Source organism: Salmo trutta, chromosome 26, assembly GCF_901001165.1.
Source record: "Salmo trutta chromosome 26, fSalTru1.1, whole genome shotgun sequence".
NCBI classification, from domain to species: Eukaryota; Metazoa; Chordata; class Actinopteri; order Salmoniformes; family Salmonidae; genus Salmo; species Salmo trutta.
Window position 1 is genome coordinate 21845661 of NC_042982.1, and position 15274 is coordinate 21860934.

General features: G+C 41.1%; 1 protein-coding gene across 1 annotated transcript; it reads right to left on the reverse strand.

Annotated features, from left to right (window-relative positions):
• Positions 1 to 982: 982 nt before the first annotated feature.
• LOC115163424 (ribosomal protein S6 kinase-related protein-like) lies at positions 983 to 7137 on the reverse strand. The gene is made up of 12 exons (XM_029715276.1): positions 6819 to 7137; positions 5776 to 6054; positions 5435 to 5518; positions 5239 to 5307; positions 4849 to 4918; positions 4064 to 4171; positions 3913 to 3953; positions 3756 to 3783; positions 3077 to 3166; positions 2904 to 2992; positions 2641 to 2751; positions 983 to 2524 (listed from the first exon to the last, which is right to left on the reverse strand). Exons 1-12 carry the CDS (start codon positions 6843 to 6845, stop codon positions 2222 to 2224), a joined length of 1299 nt encoding a protein of 432 aa, XP_029571136.1. The 5' UTR covers positions 6846 to 7137; the 3' UTR covers positions 983 to 2221.
• Between the last annotated feature and the right edge of the window lie 8137 nt (positions 7138 to 15274).

Below are 15274 nucleotides of genomic sequence, written 5' to 3' on the forward strand. Positions count from 1 at the left end.
TATGTTGGCCCAATAACTTTTTCTGAAGCTATAATAACCCTTCAGTGCAACCTCATTTAAGGGTTAAACCACAACCCCTTTGCTCACTAATTTCTGCTAATTAGTTGAGATCATAGACTTATGTAATTGGGTTGAACTATGCCTTGGGCACATTTCTGAATCTCTTGGCAATTCGGACATCCCCTAAGACCCAGAGGAAAAGCTCAGTCTCAGAGCAATTCAAACACTCCTATGCATATCTGCATTATGCATTAGTAGTAAATCATGGGTATTAATAGGTTCAGAAATGGTGTTTCCAGTGTATATACATAACCGAATATAGAACTGTGACATAGATTAGAGAGAAATGGGGTCAGAATGTATTTTTTTTCTGTGAACAAGATATAACAATCAATGTTTGAGAACTTTACATAGTTTGATACTCGAGATCAGGTTCATCAGTGATATGCTACATTGGCTTTATGGTGCCATATTCAGTTGTTACATTTTCACTCGAAGTTGTTGGATAAAATGTGTAGATAATTCTACCAAGAATGATTGTATTTGACAGTAAATACTTAATTCTCATCAAGTATTTGATCCTTTATTTGGGAAGTTTAATATCTCCCTCTGCCCCTTTTCTGTATAGAAATGAGAACATATGTTTTCTACTTTTCTAGCACATCTCACTTGTTCTAGTTATTTTATGGGACTTCTCCATCCCTCTCTCTATAATTGAGTCAGTGTGCTAGAGGTGTCCACCAATGTAAATATGTGGGTCACTGGACTAACACCACAGACATACTATACCAGACCTATCTAAGACAAGGGCCTAAAGGGGAATTCAGTGTCAGACCGCAGAGAGAGAGAAGCCCACTAGACCCTCCTATTCAGGAGACATTTTAGGAAGATGACTGGGTCTGGTGCTTAGATTATATTTAGCCATCTCCATTGGGGCAGTAGCTATTTTTTTCTGTTTGAACCCAATTAAAACATTTAATGATTATGCTTTATCTGTTCTTTAATTTTCTGTCCTATTACGGTTGCTACCTTAAGGGTTTCTTGGTGTTTTACCAAATAGGTCACCATCACACTAAAGTCTGAGGAAACAGTTGTCATTATGTATCCAGTTGTAGTGCAATACAAATAATGTACAGTATGTGTTAACATAATATATGCCATTTAGCAGACGCGTTTATCCAAAAGGACTTGCAGTGGTGCATCATCCATACATTTTCATATGGGTCTCCAGGGCCCCACAGGACTTGAACCCATGACCGGGACGTTGCAACCTCCATGCTCTACAAACTGAACCACAGATTTCAGGTGAAAAAAACATTTGAGATTCCAAATGAATAATACTCTGTAAGATGTATACTTTTCTGTTGGTTACAATAAACTGAAAGCCTCCTCTTGTATTGTACTGGCTCAAATGTGTGTATGTTCTGTGCTGCCATGACTGAGGATTAGGTGTCTGAAGTGACTCAGGCTCTATATCTGGAACAGCTAAAAACATGAACCTAAAAAACGGTGGAACTTATCAACTATTTTTAACACTTCAAGTGGCTCCAAATAGAGGCATTGCATAAAGGTACATATTTCCTTTGATATTTCTCCTAGTTTATCATGACAGGAGACAACTCCATCATGAGTTCATAGGGGCTTTCATTTTTCAGATGTTACTGTGGTTGGGTAAAACACAACAGTTAGTGAAATCTAATGAGACATGGGTATAAAGCAGGACTTTGTGAACAGTCAATCAAATAATCAGATGGCCTCAGCAATCAAACCTAAAATTACACAGAATTAAATACTTTGTTAAAAACAATATATGCGAAAGGATTTTCAGGAAAATAGAGATCTTCTTATACAAATGTAATAACAAAGGTAAAAGGTCAAACATGCAGGTGGTTGATCCACATTTGGAAAGTGCCATTTGGCAGAGCTTTGAGAGGCTTTGAGTTGCAGTACTCAATGGGAAATAGAACTGTTAGAAACCTTTTTTGGTAAGTGGTGGTTTTCAGTGCATTAAAGCTCATCTATATTTATCACCCCATTAAATGGGTATGCTAAGAGGTATACAGAGGAAGAGAGGGAGCCAAATAGGCCATGTAAATAAAGAAAACATACAGGAGCTTTTTCACAACCATGTATCCATGTGGTACAAAATGTATATATCAAATACATGTCCATACTTGTTTCCATTACAGTCAGTATTGAGTCACAGTAGCACAGGCACATCTCATGCGCTAAAACCCTGAGCTGTAGCCAGGGTCTGGCTCAGGTCAATGTTGGCCAAAGTAGGTGACATGTCAGTGGGGCTGGTAGGGGAGTGGAATATGTCACAGTCAAAGTTCTGGAAGTAGTCCATAGACAGGCCTCGCATGGCTATGGCTGGACGATCAGGATGGTTCTTCAGTTGAAGAATTAGTTCAACGGGTCTCTTCTGTAGCAGTTGAGAGTCAAAGGAAGTGCCACGGAAAAACGTCTGCCTTTTGAAGCGCTCCAGGCTACGCAGGCGATGAGCTGGGTTCTTGCATAGGAGCTAGAGTCACAAATAGAATAGAGAAAGAAATAAGAGCACTGAGAATTTTGATATTCTGTTTAAAAAGTAAATGTGTTTCCCAATCTGAGACAATCCAACTACATATGACCTCTGACCTCTGTGAGCAGAAGGGTCAATGCAGGGTTGAAGGTCTTGGGTATGGAGTATGGGCAATCTCTGACCTTTCTCAGCATGTTGGAGTGGTCTGGCTCTGGAGGCACAGGGAACTATGGAGGTGACAAGGACAGAATTAGCATCAACAACATCTCTAGATTTGTAAGACAGGACTGAGCTCAAAAAAAGAAGAAAAACAACCTTTCTAACAACTATTAAATCATCACATATTCAGTTAAGATGATAACTGTGGTGGTGACTGCACCTTTCCGGTCACCAATGAGAACAACAGAACGCCGAGAGACCACCAATCAGCAGCATGGCTGTAGGGACCCCCACTCAGGACTTCAGGAGCTGTTCAGAGAGGACCATCACAATGAGATTATATGTGTTTAATGTGTAGTGACCATTAACTTTGCCTGATCCCATGCATCTCACCCATGTATTGGATTGTCCCACAAATTGTAAATGCTCTTGCGCCCTGCTCAAGCCGGCGAGAGAGTCCAAAGTCAGTTAAACGCAGATGACCTGCATCAAATAGATACAGTAGTATTTTACATACTGTACTTCACAAATCCAATTCTGGTTATTCTACCTGACTAATATGAAGTTTAAATTAGTTTCACTATAGAACTATATCTTCCATACAATAACAATCCTGAAGTGTCCACTTTATTATACGGCCCTCTAGTGTTCTCTTAATTTTTATTGTAGTAGAAAGTAAACTAAACCCTAAGTAAAATGTATGCATGTGTAAAAGACATCACACTGCTTGCTTAGCGAGGACCACTTGCTCCCAATTTGGCCCATACCTGGCGCCAACTCAGGATCTCTGCCTCACAAACACATGTGACTGTCCTCCCTCAAGCATCTTAGCCAATCGCGCCACCTCAAATGATAGCTAATGAGGTGGTGCAAGCGGGACCCTTAAGGCTGAGGAGTACGTTTCACACATCCCCATGTGCTACACATGCATGACTAAGTCACTTTGGACAAAAGTGTCTGCTAAATGGCATACATTATATATATATATATATATATATATATATATATATATATATATATATATATATATATATATATATATATATAAATATATTATTTTAGCCGGCATTACCTTGGTCAGACAGAAGGACATTTTCCATCTGAAAAATCCGGAATAATCAGATGATTATAAACTTTTCTGTGAAGTAATAAATATAAGTTATTTAGATTAAAGAATGCATAAGTTATGTATAAAGTATAATGTTCATTATCAAAACAAATGTTCATACTTTCACATCCCTATGCATGATCCCCAAGTTGTGAAGGAAACCTACCGATCGGACACACACATTATAATCCAAGTAAAGGTGAAACTTAAACAATGATTTCATACACATTTTGCAGAACTATATTGTGCATATACACTTGAGGGACACTCACCCAAAGCACAGCCTAGCTCTGCAGCGAACACCCGAGCCTCATCCTCCCCAAACTGGCCCTTCAGTAACCAGTAGGTATACAGGTCTCCAGTACTGCAGTACTCACACACTGTGGGAAGACAGACACAGTCCCACACAATGATCCATCTTAGTACATAACAAGGCTATGTACAGTACACTGATCCAGGGCTGGGACAGATGACCCCTGCTAAAATACAAGCACTTGAAAAGGAAGGAGCAATGGAGGAGAAGCAACAGGAAATAACTAAATTGTCGGAAGTCACACAGTGGCAAGTTTTTTACGGCTGGGGGAAGCGTGGGAAGGGAAAGGGATTATGTTAGTAAGGAGATGTGTGTCAGAGACAAAAATTAACTCAAACATGCCTTTATCCACTAATAAGGGTGTTATTAATAAATCAAAGGAAGGGGAAACCAGTTCAGAGGCCACAGGATTGTATGCTACACCCTGAAATCTCAGCAGATGGCAGTATAATTATTCAGACGAGTCATGGGGCTCAAACTGAGGGAAACAACACTAAATAGCAGCAAGGCCAGTCAATGCCATAGTAGACGCTCCTGCTAGGGAGAGCGAGACAACCCACTGGTTGAATTAATGTTGTTTCCACGACATTTCAATGAAACTACGTTGAACCAATGTGGAATAGATGTTGAATTGACGTCTGTGCCCAGTCGGAAGCTCCTACGTGAGACACAGGGAGGGTAAAGAGAGGAGAGGATAAAACAAAGGGGAAGGAGGGATCTAGTTATATCACATTAGTCACTCACTAATGAAGAGGTGACGCTGGGTCTGCCAGCAATCCTGCAGATTGTGGAGGAATGGGTGGCTGACCTGCCGCTGCAACGCAACAGGCAACACACAACAGCAGCAACAAGTGTGGATGTCAGCAAAGACACTCAGTAGAACAATGTGATTTAGGAGGGATCTGAATGCAGCCAGGTATCTTGAATGATGGTAAAGGTTGTTTTTCTTACAGCAAAAGCTCTATGGGACCATGCTTCTTGTTGCACAGAAGCTCATAGGGATAATTGGCATAGTCATTATTAGAGCTCAGTGAGTCATTGTTTCCAGCATGTTATCCCCTAAACTAAGTCAGGCCCTAAGCTAAAGCCTGCTCAGGATAGCAGCTTCACTGGTCATCCTGCAGTGTGACCTACCTGAATGATGACCTCCTCCTTTGACTGTTCCAGGACCCCATGCTTCAGTATCTCAGACTTGGATAAAACCTGTAGAACAACACAATATAAAAACATGAAATACAGTGGAAATAGAATAAACTAGATGTGTGTAGATGTCACATGAAATAAAGTGCTGGTTAAATGTGATGCGGCAGGAGGCTGAGGAGAGATTCACCTTAACGGCATAAATCTTCTCCTTCGACATGTCCTTTACTTTCAAGATAGGACCAAAGAAGCCTTTAGCTATGAAGCCCAGGATCTGAATGTCATGGGGAGAAAGGGAGATTGAAATGTTGCAATATTATTAAAATGTTAGTATCATCACAGGTAGGTTACACATCTTTCTTTTTACATCAGACAGACCATCACATCATTTATTCCCCCCCATATAGAAGTAATACGTTTGTGATTTATCTGTTGTTTCCCTATCAATTGATGATTTCATTAGATCTGCTGAAAACATTGATAACATCTGTGGTCCAAGTGTTCAATGCAAATGAAGTTAAGGAGGACTACCTGGAAATTGTCTTGCCCAGGGAATTTAGGGTGTGGGAACTCTGGCAGAAAGATAGAGATGAAGCCAGGGTGAGTCCCCTCCATGACAGGCTTCTGAGGGCTGTCTCCTGGTTGGAGGTGGTCCTCAGGGATTGGGGCTTCACTGCCGAGCACCATGCACTGTGTGGCTAGACCAGGTGGGCCAAGGTGGCGAATTCCGTCAGTAAAGGATATTCTCATATTGGAGAGAAGGCTATGCCAGGCTTGATAGCGTCGTCTCTCTTGGCTTGGCGCCTGTCTCTACATTGAGGACAGCGGCTTTCTAATTAGTGATGGCTCTAATTGTACGTTTTGCTGTGTGCAGCAAGTAACTCCAATTAAATGTCAAACATCTCGAGGTTACTTACTGGCATATGCCACACTAGAATCATGCAAGAGTAAATCAGCATTGGATAGAGGAGAGACTGTATCACATGAAACCAAAAATGTGCCAACATGCCAAATACACGAATATTGAAGACATTCATGAATGATATTTTCATGTAGATGATCTCAGAGTCCAGTCTGTTTGAATTGCTTTTAGTACATTCTACTCCAGGCACAACAACAAGAGAAGTTCACAGCAGCCACAGCGAGCCACTCCCCCGTCCCTTTTAATATAACTCCCCCGCGGAACAGTAGTCGCCTTGCATTAAAAACAATTCAGTGCACTCTTAACATATTGGCCAGTTCCATGTGCCTCTGAAATATCATTGTAAGACTTAACATTCTATTTAAAAACACATTTTTCAGTTTACGTACATTTAATTAATCTGTCTATTATTCGAATACATATCCATACATTTACAACTGTTCAAATATATAGGCGCTCATCACCCGTTTCTATTCGCTGCACGCAGACACACACTTATCAATGTCAATATTGTTGCGAGCCTCCTATATAAATGTATCACTTATGTGGATCAGAATGTAGATTAATTAGTAGGCTGAAGCAGTATACTGCACAAACTGTCTAAAAATGTGATAACTTCATTAGGTGTAGACTACGTCTGAAGATATCTTACCTTTTGTTTACTTGAGTCGCTGCCCATCACATCATTTGGTAAACCTCGATCAACCCCACATCATTTTCTATTCTCTTTTACACTGCGGTGTGAAACATCGAGTGCACGTTGCTGACCCGCCACGACCGAGCGGCGCGCGGGGTTTGATCATCATCTCTAGCAACGAATAATAACCGCCCATTCGATGTTATTCTGCAGAAGGCGAAGTTCCGCTCCAGTTGAGCCTGTCATATGAATGATCAATTAGCCACTCACACTCCACTGGAAATAACAGCTAAAACCAAAACTCCACATTTCTGTTACACATCTATTAATGATTACGAAATCAATTATAAGTTGACGGTGTAGTGAACTTCTGAGAACATACATGACACATTCAGCTATAAGAGACATTTGAACATTTTATTGAGAAACATTTATAGTTGCATGCATGGTGATAAGAAAACGCGTTAAAAGAAACAACTCACTTCATTGAGCTATAATAAATGTTTCTTGAAATATTTAGATAGAAATAATTGACATCTTGCACTTTAAGGAAACTGTAATTGAATAACAAACTAAGGTGTTGGTACAGCTGTAATTTAAAAGAATTAACATGGTTATAAAAATATCGGAAATACTTTGCTTAAAAAGAGCTGTAGTGTTAAAATTACAAAACATTACTTTTGCAGAGCCTATCAAGGCTGTAAGTGCCATCAAATATAAAACAACAAGGACATATTTTTGCTGCTTGGTTGTGATATATTGCACAGATATGTTGAGGAACTACAGTGTAAAACAGAAGTCTGCTGTGGCATATACGTTGTCGGAGAAGTCTCGTGCAGGGTAAAAATGATATATTTTTATGTTATTTACAGGGATGCACTTCCCAGTCAGTGTGACAGTATCATACAGACTTGAGTAAAATCCCAACGCTATAATAAAAGCACAAGGCTATAATATATCATTACAGTACTAGTGAATCAGGTATTTCTAACTGTTGCAACAGACAGCATTTCTATGGTATCAAGGTACTTTCATTTGAGATGAAAATGTTTTACAATCTACCGGATATACATTTGTTTGAGGATACAGTATTCCTGAACCAGCAGGAAATTACACTCTGAACAAGTCACATTATTTGCATCTTAAAAACAGCATCCTATCCCATATATAGTGCACTACTTTGGTATCCTATACCCTAAAGTAGTAAACTATATTGGGAATAGGGTGCCATTCGAGACACAACCGTAGTCAACATATAAACTATGAAATGTTCTAATTGATTTAATGGAGAAATGGACAATGAAACTTAAAAAATAGCCATCACCCCAGTCATACTATTAATGCAACAAGTATAGGCTGCTCATTCTGAAAGTTAAGGACCATGTGTGATGCATTGAATGAAAAATTAAATGTTTACTGTATGGCATGAAAAAAAAAAACAAGAAAACAAAGATACATTTGGTCAATAAGACCATGGTATTTGTTTTTAGCAGATAACTAGGCCCCATCGCCATAAAGCCTCTTCGAATAGGAGTGCTGATCTAGGGTCAGTTGTGACTTTGATCATAAATACAAAGGGGGGGTCAGGGTCAGTCCTTGACACTGCTTTGTCATCAGTCTCTCTGCCCCATAATGACCTGCCAGCTCCATCTCCACACCAGAGCATACAGTATTTGACCATGTCAAGTGTCATCAGATAACATGCTAGTAAATGGCAGTCTGACCTCTCCATGATTCCCTGGGCTGGGGAGTGTGCTACTGTAGCAGCCATAGTCTGCGTCCCAAAATGGCACCCTATTCTCTATACAGTGCACTACTTCTGACCAGAGCTCTATGGACCCTGGTCAAAAGAAGTGCACAAGGATGAGGATTAGGGTTCCATTTCAGACACGGCCTTAGGTCTTTCATACCATATTGAAACTGAAGTATGTCTTAATTCCCTGTCTAGCCTCCTGTTGATGACATCGAAAAGATGAGAGAGCAGCCATGAATAACTCCATCTACATCAAGATCCCCCAGGTTCCCCTCTGTGTCAGCTACAAGGTAGGTACCACCATGTGCTAAAGTTAAGAGTAGCAAAATTCCAAAATCCCAGTTGGATGATCCCCGGATTTCCTGCGCATTCCCTCCTGATTCCAGGGATCGTCAAACCAGGATGGCATCAGGTCACATGTTTTGTTCTCAGACTGAAAAAAGAGACCTCAACATCTGCTGTGTTGTCATGTGTTTTATCTGTTTGTATATGTAAACCATCTCAGACTGTTGGCTTGTTTGTGACATGGATGTCATTTGTAATCCATCTCCGATTTCAATTTCATGTCTTCAGGGATTTGCTAAATAATTGTTATTGTCCAATGACAGCATTATTTTGCCTTCCAGATTGCATAATGCTTGGTATTATCAACCATGGGGTTTCAATCCTTTTTCATAGCTGATTTGAGTAAATGTTTAATAAATTATAATGAAAATGTAATATTCGTATATGAATATGTAATATCATTAAACAGGAGATCAATGAACACACACAGACATGTCATGAAGGCATGATTATTGAATCCAATTTTCTCATCAGAATTGTATGAACTACGGTTGTACCTTTTAACTCCCAGAGAGAAAAGCAGTGTTGACTGGAAAGATCTGAACCTGGTTCTGCCTTGTCTGGAGTACCACAACAACACGTGGACCTGGCTGGACTTTGCCATGGCTGTGAAGAGGGACAGCAGGAAAGCCCTGGTAGAACAGGTACTGCACTGAACCCTGTCCCGCTTATTACTAACCCAACTGCTGCAGGGTAAAGTTCCCTCCTAGAAACATATATGGATCAACCTCTCCTCTCCTCCCCTTTGACCATTATTGGGGAAAATGTAAAACTGACCCAGGGTCAGCATGTAAGAGAAACTTAATCCTACTCCGTACTGCACAGAACCCTGGCCCCTCCAATTACCAAAACATCCATGCCCTACAGTAGCAGTTAGATGGCAAAAATGGCACTTCTACCATCATGATGTTCCAAGCTGCCAAAATGCCAATCCCTGCCTAAAGCTATTTTTATGTCACAATATAGAACTATGTATAGTTGACTTCATTCGTATGTCCTATATATTTCTCGCCTTTTCCTTTTTCCATCCATAGACAATATTTATTTACTTAACCTCTAAGAACACATTCTTATTTACAATGACGGCCTACCAAAAGGATTAAAAATAAAACATTTTAACAATATAGGACAAAATAAACATCACGATAAGAGACACCACAACACTACATAAAGAGAACTAAGACCACAACAGCAGCACACATTTTTGTATAATTATTATTGGGTACAGACAACAGCACAAAGGTCAAGAAGGTAGACACAACAATACATCATGCGAAGCAGCCACAACTGTCAGTATGAGTGTCCATGATTGAGTCTTTGAATGAAGAGAGAGAACTGTCCAGTTTGAGTGTTTTTTGCGGCTTGTTCCAGTCACTTGCTGCAGTGAACTGAAAAGAGGAGCGACCCAGGGATGTGTGCTTTGGGGACCTTTAACAGAATGTGACTGGCAGAATGGGTGATGTATGTCGAGGATGTGGGCTGCAGTAGATATCTCAGATAGGGGGGAGTGAGGAATAAGAGGGTTTTATAAATAAGCATCAACCAGTGGGTCTTGCAACGGGTATACAGAGATGACCAGTTTACAGAGGAGTAGAGTGCAGTGATGTGTCCTATAAGGAGTATTGGTGGCAAATCTGATGGCCGAATGGTAAAGAACATCTAGCCGCTCGAGAGCACTCTTACCTGTCGATCTATAAATTACGTCTCTGTAATCTAGCATGGGTAGGATGGTCATCTGAATCAGGATTAGTTTGGCAGCTGGGGTGAAAGAGGAGCGATTACGATAGAGGAAAGCAAGTCTTGATTTAACCTTAGCTTGCAGCTTTGATATGTACTGAGAGAAGGACAGTGTACCGTCTAGCCATACTCCCAAGTACTTGTATGAAGTGACTACCTCAAGCTCTAAACCCTCAGAGGTAGTAATCACCCCTGTGGGGAGAGGGGCGTTCTTCTTACCAAACCACATGACCTTTTGTTTTGGAGGTATTCAGAACAAGGTTAAGGGCAGAGAAAGCTTGTTGGACACTAAGAAAGTTTAACACAAAATCTGGGGAAAGGAGTTCTTGAACCATATGTTATTTCATATTTTCTGAAGTGACCTATGATATCTGTCCCCCCCTCCCCCCAACTTTTGCGAGAAAGTTGGGAAGTACTTGTGAAACAACAAGCCAATTACACCAGCAGATGTAGCTAGTTGCCAAAGTAGCAGGGACGCAACTTTCACTGGGGTCATGTCCCCCCCACATTCTGAAATTGCATTTTTGTCCCCCCCAGTTATCATTGGAATGTAATACAAAACGAGGCAACGGTGTGCTTTAGAACCAAGCGGACGCCTCCGAGCGGACGGGTAGATTGTTTATCAGACTGGATAATTACCCACACACACACACACACACACACACACACACACACGTTTGTGGTCACTTAGAAATGTCCTTGATTTTGAAAGAAAAGTACATTTTTTGTCCATTAAAATAAAACTGATCAGAAATACAGTGTAGAACGGCTGAAACGGCAGATTTTTAATGCAATATCTACATACGCATAGAGGACCATTATCTGCAACCCATCACTCCTGTGTTCCAATGGCATGTTGTGTTAGCTAATCCAAGTTGATCATTTTAACAAGATAATTGATTATTACAAAACCCTTTTGCAATTATGTTAGCACAGCTGAAAACTGTTGTGCTGATTTAAAGAAGCAATAAAACTGGCCTTCTTTAGACTAGTTGAGTATCTGGAGCATCAGGATTTGTGGGTTAGATTACAGGCTCAAAATGGCCAGAAACATAGAACTTTCTTCTGAAACTCGTCGTTTAATTCTTGATCTGAGAAATGAAGGCTATTTCATGCGAGAAATTGCCAAGAAACTGAAGAGCTCATACAACGCTGTGTACTACTCCCTTCACAGAACAGCACAAACTGGTTCTAACCAGCATAGAAAGAGTGGGAGGCCCCAGTGCACAACTGAGCAAGAGGACAAGTACATTAGAGTGTCTAGTTTGAGAAACAGATGCCTTACAAGTCCTCAACTGGCAGCTTCATTAAATGGCACCCGCAAAACACCAGTCTCAACGTCAACAGTGAAGAGGCGACTACGGGATGCTGGCCTTCTAAGCAGAGTTGCAAAGAAAAAGCCATCTCTCAGACTGGCCAATAAAAATAAAAAATTAAGATGGGCAAAAGAACAGACACTGGACAGAGGAACTCTGCATAGAAGGCCAGCATCCCGGAGTCACCTCATCACTGTTGACATTGAGACTGATGTTTTGCGGCCTTTCAGAACAGGTGTGTGTGTGTGTGTGTGTGTGTGTGTGTGTGTGTGTGTGTGTGTGTGTATATATATATATATATATATATATATACATACATACATACATACATACATACATGATTTCAGTAATATATATAACTGAAATCATGTGACACTTAGATTGCATATGGGTAGACTATTATTTATTTTATCACTTCACCCAATTTGGACTATTCTGTGTGTGTGTATAATACACACACACACACACACACACACACACACACACACACACACACACACACACACACACACACACACACACACACACACACACCTGTTCTTAAAGGCCCCCGACTCTGCAACACCACTAAGCAAGGGGCACCACCAAGCAAGCGGCACCATGGAGACCAAGCAGCTCTCCAAACAGGTCAGGGACAAAGTTGTGGAGAAGTACAGATCAGGGGTTGGGTTATAAAAAATATCAGAAACTTTGAACGTCCCACGGAGCACCATTAAATCCATTCTTTAAAAAAAAAATGGCAAGAATATGGCACCACTACGAACCTGCCAAGAGACGGCTGCCCACCAAAACTCACAGACCAGGCAAGGAGCGCGTTATTCAGAGAGGCAACAAAGAGACCAAAGATAACCCATAAGGAGCTGCAAAGCTCCACGGCGGAGATTGGAGTATCTGTCCATAGGACCACTTTAAGCCGTACACTCCACAAAGCTGGGCTTTACGGAAGAGTGGCCAGAAAAAAGCCATTGCTTAAAGAAAAAAAAAAGATAAGCAAACACGTTTGGTGTTTGCCAAAAGGTATGCGGGAGACTCCCCAAACATATGGAAGAAGGTACTCTGGTCAGATGAGACTAAAACTGAGCTTTGTCTGGCACACTGTCTGGTGCAAACCCAACACCTCTCATCACCCCCGAGAACACAGTCACCACAGTGAAGCATGGTGGTGGCAGCATCATGCTGTGGGGATGTTTTTCATCAGCAGGGACTGGAAAACTGGTCAGAATTGAAGGAATGATTGATGGCGCTAAGTACAGGGAAATTCTTGAGGGAAACCTGTTTCAGTCTTCCAGAGATTTGAGACTGGGACAGAGGTTCACCTTCCAGCAGGACAATGACCCTAAGCATACTGCTAAAGCAACACTTGAGTGGTTTAAGGGGAAACATTTAAATGTCTTGGAAGAGCCTAGTCAAAGCCCAGACCTCAATCCAATTGAGAATCTGTGGTATGACTTAAAGATTGCTGTAAATCAGCAGAACCCATCCAACTTGAAGGAGCTGGAGCAGTTTTGGCTTGAAGAATGGGCAAAAATCCCAGTGGCTAGATGTGCCAAGCTTATAGACACATACCCCAAGAGACTTGAAGCTGTAATTGCTGCAAAAGGTGGCTCTACAAAGTATTGACTTTGTGAATAGTTATGCACGTTCAAGTTCTGTTTTTTTGTCTTATTTCTTGTTTGTGTCATAACAAAAAGTATTTTGCATCTTCAAAGTGGTAGGCATGTTGTGTAAATCAAATGATACAACCCCCCCCCAAAAAATCCATTTGAATTCCAGATTGTAAGGCAACAAAATATGAAACATGACAGGAGGGGTGAATACTTTTGCAAACCACTGTTTATGGCATCCTATGTATACATAAGTGGACATTATAAAAAGGGCCATCAGGCCCATATGTTTTTTTTTCTTCAAATAAAAACAATGGCCAGTTTGAGTCGCAGTTGTACGCACGTTTTATTTTTTGTAAAATAATAAAAAACAACAAATAAAATAAAAAAACAGTAGACAATGTCTGGCTGCAAATTATTATTATTTTTTTTTCAATATGGCCCTGATTGAATTTGACACCCCTGATGTAGAAGATGCTTTTATCCAGAGCGATTACAGTCAGTGCACTCAACTAAGTTTAGTAGGAAAAACAACCACATATCACAGTAATTGCAAGTTATTACACTCTTCTTTGAACTAGCTGCAATCAGCAGAACCAGTGCCAGGAAGAAAAACACATGTGGATGCGAGTTCAAGACAGCAGCAGCACCACTACGGCCTCTGAATGACTACCACTCCCTACACTCCTGTACTTTCAAAAATGGCACCCTATCCCCTTTATTGTGCACTACTTTTGACCAGTGCCCATAGTGCACAATTTAGGGAATAGGGTGCCATGTGGGATGCACACTCTCACACAGCCCTCAAGGTCACACTAGACCCAGGCTTTTAATAGACACCAGGGGTGACACAGAAACTACCTATTGAATACCACAGAAGAGTTGGCAGACAATGGAAACTAATATTGATTGGTTGGGTGAAGACAGGTGTGGATTTCAGGCTGGTCAACATGTAGATGATGGATGGAGACTTGAGGGCAAGTGAACATATATATAGTAAAGCATAACTGATGCACATCAATAACTGGTAAGTAAGCAAGTAAGACTTTGGACCGTTTAACTTTCCCTCAATCCTGACTAGTCTCTCAGTCCGTTGCTGAAAAAACATCCCCACAGCATGATGCTGCCACCACCATGCTTCATCGTAGGGATGGTGCCAGGTTTCCTCCAGATGTGACGCTTGGCATTCAGGCCAAAGAGTTCAATCTTGGTTTCATTAGACCAGATAATCTTGTTTCTCTTGGTCAGAGTCCTTTAGGTGCCTTTTGGCAAAATCCAAGTGGGCGGTCATGTGCCTTTTACTGAGGAGTGGCTTCCATCTGGCCACTCTACCACTCAGGTCTGATTGGTGGAGTGTTGCAGAGATGGTTGTCCATCTGGAAGGTTCTCTCATCTCCACAGAGGAATTCTGGAGCTCTCTCAGTTTGGCCGGGCGGCCAGCTCTGGGAATAGTCTTGGGGGTTCCAAACTTCTTCAATTTAAGAATGTGTTATTGGGGAACTGTGGCCACTGTGTTCTTGGGGAACTTCAGTGCTGCAGAAATGTTTTGTTACCCTTCTCCAAATCTGTGCTTCAACACAATCCTGTCTCGGAGCACTACGGACAATTCCTTCGACCTAATGGTTTGTTTTTTGCTCTGACATGCACTGTCAACTGTAGGACCTTATATAGGACAGGTGTGTGCCTTTCCAAACCACATTCAATCAGGTGAACTCC

Bases quoted from the DNA above. Each gene is read 5' to 3' on its own strand.
- LOC115163424 (XM_029715276.1), bottom strand. From the start codon at position 6,845: ATGGGCAGCGACTCAAGTAAACAAAAG. The intron at 4,919-5,238 runs GTAGGTCACACT...GTTGCGTTGCAG, and splicing joins AGGAGGAGGTCATCATTCAG to CGGCAGGTCAGCCACCCATT. The intron at 3,954-4,063 runs GTGAGTGTCCCT...TCCGATCGGTAG, and splicing joins AGAGCTAGGCTGTGCTTTGG to GTTTCCTTCACAACTTGGGG.